This window comes from Struthio camelus, chromosome 12 (genome assembly GCF_040807025.1).
Source record: "Struthio camelus isolate bStrCam1 chromosome 12, bStrCam1.hap1, whole genome shotgun sequence".
Classification (NCBI taxonomy): Eukaryota; Metazoa; Chordata; class Aves; order Struthioniformes; family Struthionidae; genus Struthio; species Struthio camelus.
Genome location: NC_090953.1, coordinates 4,457,504 through 4,475,211, shown reverse-complemented (window position 1 = coordinate 4,475,211; position 17,708 = coordinate 4,457,504). Strand labels below are relative to the sequence as shown.

At 48.1% G+C, this 17,708-nt stretch overlaps 2 protein-coding genes across 2 annotated transcripts in view; both read left to right on the top strand.

The window, feature by feature from the left end:
* Positions 1-3,790, top strand: part of ALDH1A3 (aldehyde dehydrogenase 1 family member A3) — a 39,289-nt gene extending 35,499 nt beyond the window's left edge. Inside the window, exon 13 of the mRNA XM_068959064.1 lies at positions 1,029-3,790. Within this exon, the coding sequence (XP_068815165.1) occupies positions 1,029-1,101 (73 nt within the window). The 3' untranslated portion in view covers positions 1,102-3,790. The remainder of the gene's footprint in view (positions 1-1,028) is intronic.
* A 2,382-nt stretch (positions 3,791-6,172) lies between these two features.
* The window catches only part of LRRK1 (leucine rich repeat kinase 1), an 83,414-nt gene continuing 71,878 nt past the window's right edge, over positions 6,173-17,708 (top strand). Inside the window, exons 1-2 of the mRNA XM_068959062.1 lie at positions 6,173-6,362; positions 10,280-10,495. Coding sequence (XP_068815163.1) covers positions 10,429-10,495 — 67 coding nt within the window. The 5' untranslated portion in view covers positions 6,173-6,362; positions 10,280-10,428. The remainder of the gene's footprint in view (positions 6,363-10,279; positions 10,496-17,708) is intronic.

The window sequence follows — 17,708 nt, the reverse complement described above, 5'->3', positions numbered from 1 at the left end:
GCTAGTAAGTTAGAGAAGGACTTTCCAGCCCTCTTCCCCAGCCTGATCTGTTGCAGCATGGCCACCAGACATTCCAGCTTTAGCTGGTGAGTTCCTAATGCAGAAAATTGTAAAACGAGGTCACGCTGTAAGCTAGAGGAAGAGTTGAGAAATAGACTTAAATCTTAATTTTCTTCTTGTACAGGAGAGAGGCAGGTTTTATTACACCATTTGGAAGACTCTTCAGAGGAATCTAACGCACCTATTCTTTCACAAGCAGATTTATTTCCGGGAGCAGTTCCCAGGAGCTGTTCTGATGTTATCTGTGGGCTGCTTTGAGACATTCAGATGCCTCACATGCTAAGCCCAGCAAATGAATGAATCCTCAAAAGGGATATACTTATTGAGTGAGACCTTATGCTTCACTTTGCCTGATTGCCTGGCTAATTAAAGGATGTCAGGGGTTTATCCCTTGGGCAAGGCATGGGAACGGAGCCAATTCCCACCAGCTAAGACGTATACGGTGGTTTGGTCTGACATCACTTTGCATTTTTGGAGCAATGCAGTTTTCTAGGCTGAATAGTAAGAGTCCACTGTGCCCTCCCGATATGTGGTATCTTGTAGACAGAAGCTTACTTCCTATGAAGGAGTGTAACTATAATTACTGTTTAATCACCGATAACTATATTCATATGGATGCTTCTTCTATAGGATCTCACAACAGTACTCACTTTCATTAGGCTGGGAGCCCTGAAGTGTCAACTTGTGGTTTACTGCAACCTGAAGCATTCATTGTTTCTTTTATGGCAGGCAGGGTGTATTAGTGTATGTATGTATGTGCATGTACACAGTGATAATTAGACATGGTGGGCCAGACTGACAGCTGGCGTACATTAGTTCAGATCTGGTTTTAAATGGCCTGATATTGTTTACAGCAGCTGTTGGTCTGCGACTAAGTTGCACTTGTGTAGAAACCTCTTATCTTGAGGAAGTATATATTAACAAGCTACAACTGTTTGTCCCTTTCCCTTCTCCCCCTTCTTTTGCAGTGGTGAATATGCTTTGGCAGAATATACTGAAGTGAAAACAGTCACCATTAAACTCTCCCAGAAGAGTCCATGAAAGCAGAAGGCCTAAAAATGCTGACACTCTGAATGTGACACATGGGGGACGTGTTCAGAGCAAGGGGGAGGGGAGGGGTAGGAAGGAAAATCGAAACAGCACTTGTTTGGAGAAACACCTTACTTTATTCCTCTAGAAACACTGAATCTACTGGACGCCATTCTGTCAACTAGCTCTTCAAAAACTGATTTAACTGACCCTACTGGCAGCACAGCACACGCTTGTACTACGCAAGTCCCTGGCTGCATAGTCTGCTACCTGTGATTAAAATACTGGTCAGTGTTTTCAGGACATCTGCTTTTCAAAACGTGCCCCTGAAGGACTTGGACGTCAATGGCAAGTTAGAGTGACTTCTGGTACCGTTAGCATGGATTGTTAAACACCTTCAGAGGCGTATGGGTTTCACTTGGCATAAATGGACTTGAGCGTAGGGCTAATATAACTGAAGTTGATAAGAGTTTGTGTGAAGACTGCAATCAGAGTTTTAGATGGGAGTGTAAGCTTTCACGAAAGGAACTGTAAAGCAATTCTGTTTGAAAGAGCTATCTTGGTCTCTCTAAAGATACTTGCATCCCCCATATTGGTGATATTCTAGCCCTGAATGAGGTTTATGGAAGTTTCTTAGATGAATCCTTTGGGGCCAGTATTTCACCCAATGTAGCTAGACTTTAAAGTGTCCTATGAACTAGATGTTTTGCTGTACATGCATACACGTGCTGCACATGCAAGTTACTGACTTGCTAGCCCCTCTGGCTCCAAATGAGTCACAACGGTATCTCAAAGCTTCGCTATAGCACTTTCTGCAAGAGGATTTTGCACTGTACTTACCGTGATGACACAGAGTTGAATGCTAAGCATGTAGCATGGTAGATACCCCATGGAAAACATCCACGGCACACAGACCCAAGCCCGTCCTACTGATCTGAGGGCAGGGAGCAAAAGTGCTGCAAAAAGCTGTCTTGCTGTGTCTTGCTCTGTCACTTTCAGACTGTGTGGACATCTCATTTTTGAGCCAGAGCTAATTATGTGAGTAAAACTTACAAGTTATCCTCACTGCTTCTTTCTCCCTTACGAGTGTAGCTTAAAGTAGATTTCTGGAAGCACAGTATGAAAAGGCAGGTGCTCCTAAGCATATACTGAATGCTAAAGAGGTGGGTGTACAAACCAGTTACCGTGGAATAAGATGTGGCCAGACTTAAATGTGTCAGCAGCTCTGCAGCAATTGTCCCTGTGAGTCCTATCATCTTGTGGCAAACGGAGTAACTGGTCCTTCACTGAGGAATAAACTACCTTGCATTCCCTCGTTTACAGTTGTATAAGCATGCACACAAATAGCATCCATGGAGCGGCTGTCACACTAAGTTCATACCTTAGTATATCCTGCAGTTAACTTCTTTGCAGATGTTACTTACTGTGGGCTTAAGGAAAAGCCATATGCTGTCTTCAGTTCCTGGGTTTGCTACTTCCCTCACCCCTGATACTGTACTGAAGAACCACTGGCAAACCTACAGGAAGCTCCATGTCGATGCGGGCTGTAAGTACGTGGTAGGTAGTGGGGTCAGCTGAGTGGGAACTTTGGCTGATCCCTTTGGGTTCGTCCTCTAAGAGCAAACTGATGCATGTTCCTTAGTGAATTATCTACAGATCGCTATGGAGCACTGGTAAAGATCATTGCTGGGAGTTTTCCGGGTGTCAGGGCTTGAAGCAGAAATGCAGGTCTAGTCTGTAGTCCCTGAAGCAAGCAGGGATTTAACCAGTAATTTCCTCTGATCAGAGATGTACCCAGTCAGTACAAGTGCTGTTGCATGTGTGGACCTTTTTTGGAGGGGGAAGGAAGGTGGGTGGTGATGAGTAAGGAGAATGTTTGCATGGGCCTAAACTTCCTTATTAGTTAGTGAACATTGAAACTGCACTTCAACACTGCTTAATTTCTCAAATGACATACCTCCAACAATTGTGTACAGCTGAGTGCCTGTCTTCCGGTGGATATGTGAGACAGGGCTTCCACAGGTAAGTCTCCCCATCTGGTGAAGAAAATGTCCTGCCTACCCCATGAAAGGCCAAATGGGAAAACTGTAAATAAGCTTCTATTTTTGTAATACACTTAGAGTGCAAACATCTTCTCAGACAAACATTTTACTTTTGCCAAGTTGATGGTTTTCTAGGGCTGCAGTCAGACAACAGGGAGGCGAGGCAAATAGTAAAAGGCTGGTTATTTTGATGTAGCTTCTATATTCATTTTTGATAAACAGTGGTTGAAATGGAAATCATCTGGTACTCTTAAAATCCTAGTAGTCTGCCTTTATATGTATAATGTATATTTCACCTCTTTTTTTCCCCTATCAAGTTTAAAAAAAAAGTCAATGTATCTCTTATTGTATAAATCAGGGTTTGACTCTACACACTGAATTATCTAAGTTATATAACACTAGACACTAACTTTAAAGTAACCCCTTAGAGGGTATATATTCTTTCATTGCACAGTAAGGCTTTCATATGAAATACTACTTTTTAAAGAAAAGAACTATATTTATAAATTAGGATACAGTTAATCTAATGTATTTTTATAGTTAAAGGTACATGGAAATGCTATGTTTAAACCTCATGTATATATTTAGAATATGGGTATCTTTTTGTAATAGTTCTCTTGTTCCTAATAAATGTTTAACTTTGTGGTATAGTTTCTAAATACTGTATTCTGGTATTGCCTAGGAAGGATGACTGAAAGGGACACACTTCTACTGACTTTACTCGTTTTAACAGAGAAGTAACTGTAATCCTTTTTTATGTACGCTGATTAGTGCCTTAAGAAAATTCTGGCCCCTCTAACGCAAGTGTTAAGACCCCTTCCATCAGCGCCCCCCCCTTCCACTCGACTCAGTCCTCCTGTCTGTTTTTCATTTCATCTCTGAATTTGGCCCATTGCGACACTAAAAGCAAACACTGGAAAGGGTTAAGGTTTCATGCTTCTGAAACAAAATGGCCCTGTATTGCTCTAGTTGCAGGGGGCTCTTCTCAGAACAGCGCTCTGTCTGTTCCCCTCGAGTCAGTGAGCCAGCGGGATTCCCCAAACAGGAACGTGCCCTGGGCTCACAAGGGGCGATGTAACTTCAAGATACCTTCCGCACATCGCAGGACTGAATGCAGAGTGTGTTTGTGCATCTGTGGATGTGGGGATTCAGTATCTCACTGGGGGACTGAGAAGGAATCTGAACTTGAATTCACTTCTGCATTTTGTGAAGAATAGCCTATTTTAAAAAAGGCAAGGGAAGTAAAGGGCTGAAGTGTGGTCAGTGCTCTACAAACAAAAGCTAGAGCGTGTGTTTGTTAGCTTATTATCTAAGCAGTTGCTTTTGTTAAGTTGTGCCATTTCCAGTAAACGGGGTGGGGGAGGTGAGGGAGCAGGGTTGCAGCTGGCAGGGGCAAGCACAGCTTCTGCCAGTTTGAAGTAGGAGGGATCCTTCTCCCATTCTTGGGGTGAGCCTGAAAGGCAAGGGGCTGGGGACCACCCTGCCAGATGAGGCTCCTTGCCTCGGTCCGGCTTGCTAAACCCTGTGAGACGCATCCCTCACTCTCATGACTCTGCTCCACCCTGTCCCGTTCCTATCCAATTTCCCTCATCTGCCACGCGGACGGCAAGCGAGAACGCACTGATATCGTTGCCTTTCGTCCGGCATTCACTGCTCGCATCTGGTAACACGCGTGTGAGAAAAATACCAACCGCTGTCAGCTCCCTACCTAGGCCAAGCCAACCCCCTTGAGTTTTTCCTGCACTTGCAAACGGCATCGCTCAGAAGCTGTGACACTAAACATGGAAAAGGTGAAGGCTGGAGATGCAAAGAAATGATTGTGAGTGACATAATCGATGGAGGCATAAGCCAGGGAGCCTGGGATGAAATTTAGAAAGGAAAAAAAAAAACCAAGTTTTTTTAGCCTGACTGTCTGGAGAAATTCTCGTTCGGGGAAATGACAGTGTTTATCAAAATAAAGGCAAAACTAAGTGATGTTAGTGGTTTTTCAAACAATTGGGTGGAAAAGGCTGCAAGAAAGGTCTGGATAAGAGCCAGGCTGTGAGGCGTAAAAGACAGCAGCCCGGACAGAAGGGCGCCAGATGGGTAACACTGCTAGGGCTGCAGCTAGAAGCGGGGTTCACGGGCACTCGAACCCAAGTGAAAGCATCGACGAGGACCCATCCTCTCTGTCTATCTCCACAATCACAGCACGAGAACACCCTAGGACAAACCTCAAGACTAGTCAGAGGATGGATATGGCTACTCCCATCCTCAAGCGATCATCGGAGATCCCTTTCTTCTGTGGGGCCAAGGAAGAAAAAAGCTGTGTAGGTAATGTAAGGAGTCGTCACGAACAGTAAAATAAAGGGCACGCAAAAACGGTGTTCTCGTAGCTGGTCCAGTGGGTGGGGAAGAAAAAGCCCCATCAGGCTTGGGAGAGTTTCCTGGTAGCAGGAGATGAAGGGCTATGCGATGGGGAGCGCAGCGAGAGCGTAACGCCTGCAGAAGAGAGGGGGCAACCTTGCTTTGTTTTTCCAAAAAGCGGTAGGCTTCTTCCCCCAGCCGGGAGAGGAGCAGCTTGCAAAGACACAATCTGCGATTAACTCCGCTGGCGCTAGGGCCGGGCCTCAGCGGAGAAGCAGACCCAGAGAAGGGATCCGCGCGAGGGCCGAAGGCAGCGCCAAGAGCTCCGAGAAACATGCGGGACGCGACACGGGGGGCTGCGGTGACGGCGACGCCACCCGAGGGACCTGCTGGGGCTGAGAGACGCGGTCCTGCTTCCGACCCCGACAACTCCAGACAGACCTTTCCGGGGGGGGGGGAGGAGGGGAACAACACAAAACACAACAAAACCGAACCCCAATGGCGTGAGCCCGCGTAGCAGCCGCCCGAAGAGGGCAGCTCGCTGACGGGGTGAGCGCGTCCCGTCGCGCCGAGGAGCCGCAGGCAGCGGCCGACCGCGCCGCCGCCGCCGGGGCCGGCACAAGATGGAGCCCCGCAGCCCGGCCAGGGCCCGCGCGGAGGCCTCTGGGACGGCGGCGGCGGCCGTGGTGGGGCCCGCGGGCGGGCCCTGACCCCGCGCCGGCGGGCCCGGTGGCGGAGGAGGCGCCGCCGCGCTTCTGCCCCCGCTCCCTTTTCCTTCCTCCCTCCGCCTCCCGCGCCGCAGAGCGACGAGGCGGGCGGCCGGCGCCGGAGGAGGAGGAGGAGGAGGAGGCGGTGACGGCGGCGCAGGGACCCCGCAGGCAGGAGGTAGCGCGGGCGGCACCTGCCCCGCGCCGGGGCTGCGCTGAGGGGGCGCGGGGTGCGCCGGGCGGGCTGCGAAGGGCGGGGGGGGGGGCACCAAAAGGGTTTAAAAAAAAGGAAAAAAAGCAAAGAGTTTAGACGGAACTTGGGGGGAAGCGGGCGTGCTTGGGAGCCGGCGATGGGGGGAAAGGAAATACTTGCGAGGAGCCGTAAGGAAAAACTTCCTTTTATGTCCGGGCGCCGAGCGGCGGTGGCGGCGGCGGCGTGTAACGCGCAGCCCGTTGCCGCCTTCCTGCCGCCGCTGCCCGCCGAGCCACCCGGCTCCGCGCCCTCCCTCCTCCTCCTCCTCCGCAGCTCGAGGCCGCCCCGGCTCCCTCACGCCCTTCGCCAGGTGCTCGGCAGCGAGAAAACCCCGCGTTGGGGTTTTCTTTCGCCTCGTCGCCAGACGGGCGCGGGGGCCTCACGCCGGAGGACGAGCGGGAAGGGAGCTTGGCAGGCCGGGTCCGGTTTGGGAGCTTTCTGCAGCCGTTTCCCGCCCTCCCGAGGGCAAGGATGCTGTATGCCTCCTTCGCCGTCCGCCCTGTGGAGGAGGGAGCGGCGGTTCTTCTTCCGCGCGGAGCTGCCGAAGGCCGCGGCGCGGCTCGGAGGTTCGCCTAGCTGCCCCTAGCAGGGAGGTCCCCGCGCGAGGCGGTGGGTTACGCCGCCGTCAAACGGAGCGCTTCAGCCTCCAGGCGCGGCTTCGGCCCCGCGCCTCTCTCTCGACGGCGCAGGAACGAGCCCGCGGGCCGTCGGCGACGGCCTCGGCCGCCTGCTCCGGCGCGCGGCGTTGCCCCGCGCGTCTTAACGCAGCTCCTAAGGCTAAGTGGACCTCTCGAGAAAGAGTAGGTGGTTTGAGTAAAGGACTTGTTTCTGGAGGGTTTCCCCCGATTGGGAGGTGACCTCGGGTAAGCTGTGGCGTGTCTGGGTGCCTGACCGCGCTTCGATGCGCGTGCAGCAAGCCTGGCTTGGCTGGAGGAGCTGAGAGGAGGATCTCGAGATGGTACAGACACGGTCGGATATGCTGGGGAGCGCGCGGCGGGGACGCTCGGAGAGCAGCTTGGGTCCAGCTGTCCTTTTTCTGTTTGCATTCGGGACCACCTTACCTGCAGAGCCGCCCAGGGTGTGCACGCGTCCCACCGGGGCCTGGGCTGCCAGCCCTCCTCACCCGGACGATCTGCAGCTGGGGGTGACGAGCCAAGGAGTAACAGGAGCCTTAACTGAGCTCTGGGAAGTGCTCCACAATGAACGATGCTACCCGTGGAAAATATCTTCCTTAGAAAAGCAGACATTAACTTCTCTAGACGTTAGCTAAAAGCCAGCAATAATAGCGCCTCAGGAGAGAAATTGGGGCTGTGTGAAATGGGATGTAAATCAGCGTTGGGATGTATTCCTTCTCCGTCCCGCTCCTTCCAAATGGGCTGCCCAGCCTGTAGGATCCCAAGTAGTACGCTGTTTTTTCAGGAGTTCTCCGTCCCTAAATCAAATTTAAATGTTTTTTGCAGGTGTTACAGCTGAGCTCATATTGTTGGTAACTTTGGGTAAAAGCACTTCAGGGATGGTTTTTATTATCTAAACAAAGGTAGTGAAATACAGAGATGCACAGGCAGTACTCCTTGCAGGGGTGCTTTGTGGCAATAATACCTTTATGGTTCAGGCGTTTGGTGTGCTAGTCACAGTGAAAGGGGACTGGTTATCACAGATTCACAGCACGGTTGGGGTTGGAAGGGACCTCTGGAGATCATCTAGTCCAACTCGGGACAGGTTGTCTCTGGGCAACCTGTTCCAGTGCTCAGTCACCCTCACAGTGAAGAAGTTTTTCCTCATGTTCAGACGGAGCTGCCTGTGGTTCAGTTTGTACCCGTTACCAACGTCACTCCCATTATCTTTCCTGAAAGTTTTTTGCTTTCACTACGTATGAAGCTGGGTAGAAATCCTGAAATTGGGAGTGTTTTCAAACCTCCGTGGTGCATACTGACCCCAGTCCGGTATTTCTCCCACGATCGCTGCAGGTGTGCACAGCGTGCCCTAGCTGTACCGCGAGGGAAGGCCACGCAAAACCCAGCATCTGCCAAAAGAGCTATTCTGTTGGCCTTTGCATGGGGACATATTCTTTTTTACGGTACTTGCTCAGCGCATTTACAGTGAGGGTGCAGAGAGGGCAGCTGCCAGCGCTGGAAACATCATGTCCCCTCCGTTGTCAGGATAAACGGCCGGGGCAGCTTTTGGGCGGCACAAACAGCACAGTAGCAGTCTTATCTGTGCTCGAAAGGGTTACAGCCTCCCGTGAGACCTCCGTGGCACCTCCACGCTGTCCATCACGCCAGGGCTGTCCTGAGAGATGAGCCACTGCCGCCATTTTCCGTGACGGGGACAGAGAGAGGGATGCTCTGTTGCTGGCGTGCAGCGGGAGCTGCGGCCATCCGGCCCACCGAGGAGGAGGCGTTTGGCTGTGGGGTGCGTGCGAAAGGCTTGTGTGGAGTCTGATCCGGGCAGCTCAACCTGTGTTATTTGCAGCACCCACCTTTGAAAAGCACTCACCTTTTTTTCCTGCCTTTGAAAAGCACGAAAGAACCACAAACTGCAGCCGGTGGCTTCCTCCACATGCAGGAGGCAGGGGCGTGCGTGGGGCGGTTTGGTTCTCGCTGCTGGCCACCACAACGCAAGGGTCATCAGAAACTGAATTTTACCATACCTGCACCCAAAGCGCAGATGTTCGCCTAGAAACTACTGATAGAGGGTTGGGTGATTTGGTAACGTTGTCAGCTCGTTGTTAAAACCCTATTTAATGGGGGGAGAGCAGGAGGCTGCCTGGAGAGTGGTGATGGATGGGTGTATTTTTATATTCTCCTTGCTCTTTGATCCCAGCCCAAGAGAGCAGCTCTGTTCAGGCAGGGTTCACGGTATACTTGGTCTTGCTGGCCAACCTGGGTACGTGCGCTTGGCTGAATTAGAGCCTCTGCTCAACACTGCAGCATCACAACACCAGACACGAGAAAGTCTAATTAGAACCAGAGGTGAGGGGCATCGTGTCATGTTGGAGAGGCCTTTACAGACTGAAACTGAAAGGAGAAGATGAAGGAACAGTGATGCCAGTTGGGCACACACCGGAAATCCACCCCTAGCCTTAACCTCTGTGGAAGATGCGTTAAGGGAAAGAAAATCACAGGTGTGCAGCTCTAAAGAGGGAAGAGGTTGGAAATGCCGCGGCGGATTGAGCTCTTCGGTCTTCTGCTGCTTCTTATGCAAGGCAATTTAAGAGAAGGCAACCTTTAAGAGTACTTAAGGGTCTGACTTGCCTCCATGCCCACGTTTGAAGCAGCTTGCTGTTTTCATGGTATTAGAGTTCTCTGAAATGACTGGGCAAAGGGGAAAGAAGCTTGTGTGTTCCTCTTAGCTCTTTTTTCTTTCTGTAGAGGATTGTCTCCACATCAGTAACCACATCAGTATTTTTCAGTTTCTCACAGTAGAGTCTTACAAGAGTCACAGTCGTCTTTGTGAACGGGAAAGATTTTGAGGTTGCAGTTAGGATTTTTCCAGCTGCATTGCATCATTTCAGTGCTCTGAATTTACACTAGCTTGTGGAGAATCTGAAACTGCAGCTGTGACCCCTGCCCACCCCCTCAGAACAAATACTGAGCAGCTTTGGCTGAGAAAAATTGGGAACATTATCTTTTCTATAGTGGAGACGTTGTTAGACTCCTCTGTTAATTCACATTATGCTCTTAACAAAGCTATTGTATAACTAATTGTGTTTATATTTGCATAAGATGAGGGGTGCGTTTCTCCAAAGTGATATCTAGACAACTGTGTTTGTAAGTGCAGAGGAATAAGCCTCTTGCAATTTCTAGGAGGACTGATTTGTTTTGTTGTGTGTTTTTACACAGGGACATGGTGTTTCTTCAGGATGGTGTTTACTAGCAGCGGCCCTGTTCCTGCACTTACTTGACAGAGGTCGTTCAGCTTTGACAACACTATTCAATTTGAAGTGCTGCAGAAAAGTTTGCTTGTTGAACCTTCACGACTACAACCCAGAATGTACTGGTGTGTGGGAACGGAGGAAGCTGCTGTTTGCAGAGAGTGCAACATGGATCCACAAAATGGTAAATGGAACAATTTCTTTTTTTTCCTGGTCAGATGGGGAGCAGACGTTTTTAAGAGAACTAGGTAGCCAGCTTCTACTGAGTTGCAGTGAAATTTGAATATGTAAAAGGTCTTTGAATGATCTGAGTGCTAGTCTTTGAAAAACTGTAAGATGTAACAAGTAATTTTACTTGCAAGGAGAATGCTGTTGAACTATTCAGGAGGTAAGAATAGCACTCCTCTGAAAAACAATTTTCTCTGAAAAGCTACAGAATTAGTCAGTATGTGTATCACATCTCGCCAGTTCCTAAATATGTTTTACAAGATCCATACTTTTTTGGCATGTGAATGCAAATATGTTCCCAGCCACTGATGCAGTGTGTATTCAGGGCATGAAGGCTGCTAAAATCAGAGCATCATTTCGCAGGCTGAACAGATACTAACCTACTCCAGTTTTACCATCAGCTTTGATTCAGTGACTGGCAGTGATTTGTGGTTAGTATGGATTAGGAGGTCTGCATTTATAGAATAATACAAATCCATAGGTGGAAATTTCTCGTTCAAGGGGACATATGCTTCAGGTGGTTGCCTGTTCTTCTTCTTTTTTTTTTTTTTTCTCTGAACAGCCAAATTATTTTTGGATGGTTGTTATCGCTGAAACCCTCAGCAGCTATGTGCTCCCGTATTTCTCTGAGTCAAAACCCAGTTACGTCTCTGCATCAAGAAATGATTGTTGTATAACGGTATTCCCCCCCTTGCAACAAACAGTTCATTAGGAGGCAGCATCTGCGTTTTCTGTGTGGGATGAAGGTGTGTTTGACGCTCTGTAGTGAGTAAGCAGGCTTCAGTGCAAGCTAATGTTTCTACAGCCTTATTTTGGATTTTATCAGCAACTATGAAGCAAAACCTGATATTTTATTCAGAGGCCTTCTCATCTTATTCAAGGACGTTTCTCCCCAGCGTCACAGGGAGCTCTGGGAACTCTTTCCTTTCTCCGTATGTATTCTGCCTGTTCCATGATACTGATCTTTTGTTTTTTGCTTTTGTTAATTAGCATTTTATCTTTCTATGGTGGGTAGGAGCATTTGGTTATTTAATATCTTTAAAATTTCTAAATTCTGTCTTCTGAGTTTCTCTGGAAGAAATTATCTCCGCTTGAATACTAAGCTATAAACCGTGAGAAGAATTTTAACCTGCACTAATGACTAGCAAGTGTTAAGTGTAATAGTGATTTGACAAGTTTTTCTCAATGTTTATAGATACAGTAAATAAACAAATTGGTTTATGAGTAAGTAATGAAGTAAGAAGGAAAAAAGGTATAAAATCATATTCTCTACATCGTGAGGTCAGTTTTTCTTTTGAGGACTTTCTTACATTTTTCTATTATGTAATTGTATTCAACCGGTTAACCAGAGGCGTACAAAACTTATTGGTGAAACCTTCTATACTTATGTGTGCGGGTTAGTTTATATGATAAACAGTTTTGGAAGCCTAACAAAGTGGTCCAAGGAAGGCTTAAGATCTAGTGGTGCCCTGGTGGATTTGCTCTTTTTAAGCATACTGGACATACTTGAACTCATTTTTGCTTCAGGATTGTTTGACTCCTGCCAGGAATAATTGTCATTAGCTAGTTGGTCCACTCCCAAAGTTAGCTGGTCCTTGCTCTGCGTTTGGATCACGTTACACAACTCGGCTGCGGGAATGCAGTGATTCATGCAGCCGCCACATCTGGACATATTTTCAGGCAGTTATTGACGGTCTGGATGCAGCCTCCTGCTTCCATTCAGTAGGAATCGCTGGGAAGAGGAGGGAGACCACAGATCGTTCCTTTAACGCTGGCGACCCCGTAATGCTTGGAAAGCTTGGAGTCGTTCTTTAGGCAGGAGAGGCAGGAGGAGCAGGCTCGTGGGTGTGAGGGGTGTGACAAATGCCCCGGTGGTGCTGGTGGTCGGTTCCTTCAGCGTGGCATGAACGGCTGATGCAGTGCGGGAAGGATGTACACCTGGTGCCTTGCTCATTCGATAGCCTTAAAATCTCAGGGCTTTCTCTTCCTGACAGCTGTACCTTTGGCCAGATCTTCTTTCACGGCTTCCTAGCGAGCAAACGTAAAGTGTGTCAGCGAGGGCTCACCTTCCCGCGCCTGCTTGCTGCTCCTCTGCTGTGGCATCTCGGCTGTGCTGCAGCAGGACACCCACTCACCCTGGGCGTAAGCGAGCTGCCGCGCAGCACCGGACTGCGCAGAGCCCGCTGTGATGCTGCCAGCTCGACTCACCGGTGCCAGCAGAGCACCCCGTGGTTCTGCGTCAGGTGCTTTCAGCATCTCCCTCATCTCCTCAATCCCCGCTTCCCCTCTCCCAGGTTTGTTCCCGGTATGCTAATTAACAGAGAAATCTCATTCCATGTGCGAAGCGAGAAGGGATATGGAGGAGGCTGCAGTCTCTCATGAAGCAGGGTTATTTTAAACCTGGTTAAAGAGCTCTACGCAACATAACGGAGGCGGTAGGATACGATTCTTGTAGGAAATAGAAGCCTAAAGATATCACCCTATGAACGTCTAGAACTTAATAAGAGATTTATCTCCTTTCTAGTGGTTGGTTTGTTTTTTTTGACTCTTACATTAATTACTTAATTTCACAGCTAGGATTTAATTCTCATATGAGTTTCTAGGAGACAGTTCAGCAGAGATGCAGAAAAGCCAGCGCTGTCTTCTGAAATGCAGGGATACTTTTGTTAGAGAGCTTTATCTCTCTCTTAATAAGAATTGTATTCAAATTCCCAAGTGTTTGTGTGCCCGTCGCATGCGTCTCTGAGGTGGAATTGGACTCTCTTTCGAACGCACCAGGGGGTGTCTCTTCTCGCCTCCTAAATCTAGAAATGAATATTGAAAAAGTATGTTATATTGTAATGTATATAATACTACATAACTGGGGACAATGATACCAGCTGTGATATAATTTCAAACAACTATTGCTTTACAGGTGAATGAACCTTCACAGAAGTTCTTTTGAGGCAAGTCTCTTGCAAGCTAGCCACTTTCAGCTGTATGGAGAAGCAGATAGACATGTACGGTGTGAGTGGAAAAGGACGTAAATGTTGAAACTAGAGGGCAAACGAGTAGCTAGAATATAATGACCTGACCTGGCGTTTGGAGGGGACCGGAGACTCGTAAAGCTCTGCTTCAGAAGTGCTGAGGGGACTCTGCAGCTTACAGGACTTTTTATTTTCTCTGAAAGAAGCAGCCCATGGTGGTGACTCTGCGAGCCCGGCAGCTGGGCCGTGGCTCAGGACGAGCAAGCTGCTGCCTGCGCCACCACTCCATGAATCATGGAGGAGTCGCCAGGGTGAGCCAGGCTGTAATCCCCCTTGCCCTGCAAGTGTGAAAGGGTCATTTGAACCAGAGGCACCACTCGGAAGCGCATGCCATTTCTTACGGCAAGTTTCAGAAGTGATTAAGTGGTGAGAGCTCTTAAGCTGTTAAGAGCTGAGACCTCTATTAGCTAATAGCAGGTTAGGTCACGTTTGAAACGGCCTCTTCCAGGGGACAGGGCCCTGCGCATCCAGCATCGTGCCCCACTTGCGTGTGGGCGCTAGGTTTGCACATGTGGCCCAGGGCTGGTCCTGCCCTTGCTCTCTGTTTTGTACTTACTGGGGAACCTGAGCCATCCAGGCTGTCAGTCCGGCTATGTGTAAAATCCACTTAAAAAATAAAAATCTGCAGGAAGAACCTGAACTTCTTTATAGCACTGAAAGTAGACAGAGCCCCCCCTCATTGCTGCGTGTGCACGTACACGGCCTCCAGATTAGATCTTTGCTGTTATTGTCTGCACGGTTGATTTTGTTGCCTTACGTGCGAAGGGCAGGAACTTGCTTTTGTTACTGTGAATATCTTTGCTTATAAATCTTTTCTGCTGAAGAGAGCAGGAAGAGAAAATCGGTGTTTGCAGCACCACCGCTGCAAACCACTTTGTTTCTCATGAGAGCCTCATGTAAACCCTAAAATCTTTGCATCAGCTGTATGCATGGGGCTACAGGCAGCAGCTAGGTCTTGGGGCACTTGGGCTTAGTCCCAGCTGTGGCATGATGCGCTGTATAACATGGAAAAAGGTGCTTGCACTCTCTGTCAGGCTTTTTTCCATCTGCAGGGTGGAGGCAGTAGTATTAACCTGCATCTGCTGAGATAGTGTTGCTGTGCGGAGAATAAGGAGAACATCTGGAAAGTGGTTGGAGCACATGAAATGCTAGGGACCTGCTAAGCGTGTTGGTTGCCCGAAGTGCTGTGTAATCAGACTAAATGAGCCTTGAAGGTTTTCTGCTTTTCCTCCTGCTTGTTAGTCTGAGAGTCAGTTGGAGTCCAAACAGTGAATTGAAACTATCCCTACAAACAAAAAGAAAAGGAAAAAAAAAAAACAAAAAGCAAAAAAAAAGGGCATTTTATGTGAATTAGTGTTACTATATATGCCCTCCAGAAAGAGAAGGAGGAAATGCTAGGCAGGAGTAGGAAGTACACTAGCAGAGCAGTAATAGGCTTGTATTTTTAAACCTATTTAAATACACGCTTAATACAGAAGTGGTGAAATCTCACATGTGGCCAAAAGCTAGCGCAGAAGGCCAGTCTGCGCCAGAAAATGCATGTGGTTAAGGCTGCTCTACAGTGCAGCCTCTGCAGCATGGCTGTACATTGCACTGTCTCACTGAGCGCAGCCAAGCTCTCCGAAAAGGGCAGTGAATGCCAGGGCACGTAAAATCAGGTGCCTAATATAGGACGCTCTGAAGTGATTTTCAGAGTGTGGATGTTCTTCAGACATACCCTTAGAAAGATGCCTTTTACGTGTCAAAATTCAGGCATCTGAAACGTTTGCTTTTGGAAACTGGCTCTTGTGCATGCGGGAAGTGATTGAGGAAGGGGTGTATGAACAAGCTGAATTTGCTTGCCTGCATGCCTGATAGGGTGCGTGGGTGCTGCGCTCCACTGGAGTTGATGGGATAGAGAGGTGCACGTAGGTTTTAGTTGTGGCCGGACCGCCCTTTTTCCAGTGAAGACCAGGAAATCCAGTCTGCTCTTGAAATTAAAGCAACAGCTATAAATAAAATAAAATAGAACAACAGCTCCTGAGAGGGATAAAACCATTGTGTAAGAGCAGGAAGTATAGCTGATGGCAAACCTGTACCCTTGGTCTTAGGAAGAGTGCAGCCCACAGATGCTAGTTGGCTGCTAAAGCACACAGTAATCATGTTTGGTACTTGGGTCTCTAACTCCCACTGCTGGGTCTGAGAGCTGGGAAAAAGTGCTGTAGCATGTAAGAAAGAAGCTGCCAGAAGGGAAATCTGGAGATCAACACCTGCCATGAAGCAGGGAGTGCAGGAACTAGGAAGGACCTAGAGGCTGTGGAAATGAGGGAAGTGGTGAGGAGAGCATGCAGCAACTTTCAAAGAGAAATCAAATCCCAGTTTGTCACTAGGAGCACTGCTAATTGGGCAGAGTCTAACCTCAAACCTGGTGTGATTTACAGCCAGTAATAAATTGTTGATCTTTATCTGGGCTATACCTGTCTTTATTTGTCACTATTCAGCTTTCTTTTTCCCCCAGAGGTTAAAACATTGATTGTGTGTTACAGTAATATGTAACTTGTGACCGCTGTTATCAAGAAGCCTAGAAAAAACAAAGATAAGGCGATAAGGAAAGTAAAGAAAATCCTTTGCACTTAGAACTGTGCACAAAGACTCCCTGACTACTCTATTTCTGTATGATTATAGGATTGTTCTCGGGGGTGAGGGCTGGCACTGGTCGTGGTCAGAGCAGCTTCGGTGGGAAAAAGGAATTGATAGTGTTGCCACTGATGCAACCTTCACAAGGCCCATAATTGATTTATCGTTTTGTCAGTGCTGTTGCAGGTCATCTTATACTTGCGTTACAAAAAGCGCTATGAGTTTATTTTTCATCCTCTCCAAAGCCTCTGGGGGCCTTATCCAAAAGCCATTAAAGTCTCTGCGCTGACATCGCAGGCTTTGGACTGGGTCTTCAGGGAGCGTTAGGACATTAAGTCTGCGGTTTATTTGTTTTTCATTTCTTGAATCAATGAAGAGGCTGCCAGGGCTCTGCTTTGCAGAAGGCAGCTAGCTCGGAGGAAATGTTTGCATTGCAGATGAGGGGTGAGGGTGTGTTTTTATGCTGTCCAGCTGTCAGCCTGCTATATAGGTGAAGCCTCTCCCGTAATAGGTTCCAGCTTGGGTTTACATTACACTAGGTTGATATTTAATTCCTTTTTTGAAACAGAGTCTGCGCATTCATTAATGGGTCAGCAATTGCTTGTTTGCGTGATTATGCATAACCCCAGCAGCAGCCTGTAGATATTTATATCAGGTACTCATAGTTTCACAGCAAAGGGTCTCCATGCTTTGAGTCTGTGCGTCACTCTGTCTTAAAGGGAGGGCGGACTGTCTTTGAGTATATAAAAATAGCTGTGTTGGTTTAGTAATATTTTTGGAGGTTATGCTGCAGTTTTTTGCAAATACTCAAGCCCTCCCGGGATGATAATTAGCTACCTTATGCATATCTGAAGAGAAAGTGAAACCCTGTGATGTTTCTATAGATTATCTGTTTTCTGCAGGGACGTGCATACCTGCCAGCAAAGGTGTTTGTGGACAGGACAGCCTTCCCCAGCCTCAGCTCCCCTGGCACAGGCACGCGTCAAAGAGATGTGTTGCTCTGGACTGGAGGGCAGTTTGCCGCCATGCCACCCAGGGGTGATGGGAAGGGGTAGATCTGCTGCCAGCAGGGCTGGCAAAAGGAGCAGCGAGCCAGAGGTGGGAGCTGGAAGAGTGACTCAATTTAATTCCTAATTGTCAATCCATGGCTTGCAAGCATAAGGGTTCACATTTCAGATACGGCTGGGGAAAACTCGGTCCCAGGCTGTCCACAGCGCCTTTGCTGTGCAGAACTGAAAATCATGGAAAAATAACGAACCAAAGCAGTGATTCAAGCAAGAAGACTGGATAAATTTAGCTCAAATATTCTTGGTATGTTTGTGGTCGCTGTGGAAATTACATCACTGCTCGTTTTAATGATCAGAGTATGACTTGGAAACTGGCATGGCTATCCCAGGAAGAGCTTGGAAGGAAAACTTTTAAAAGCATACTTGTCTGGAATAGCTTCTCTTTCACTTAGGTGGTTTGGGGGGGTTCTTTGTTTTATTCCCATCTTTTATTCCCATCTGCAGGTTGTTGCTACTTTAT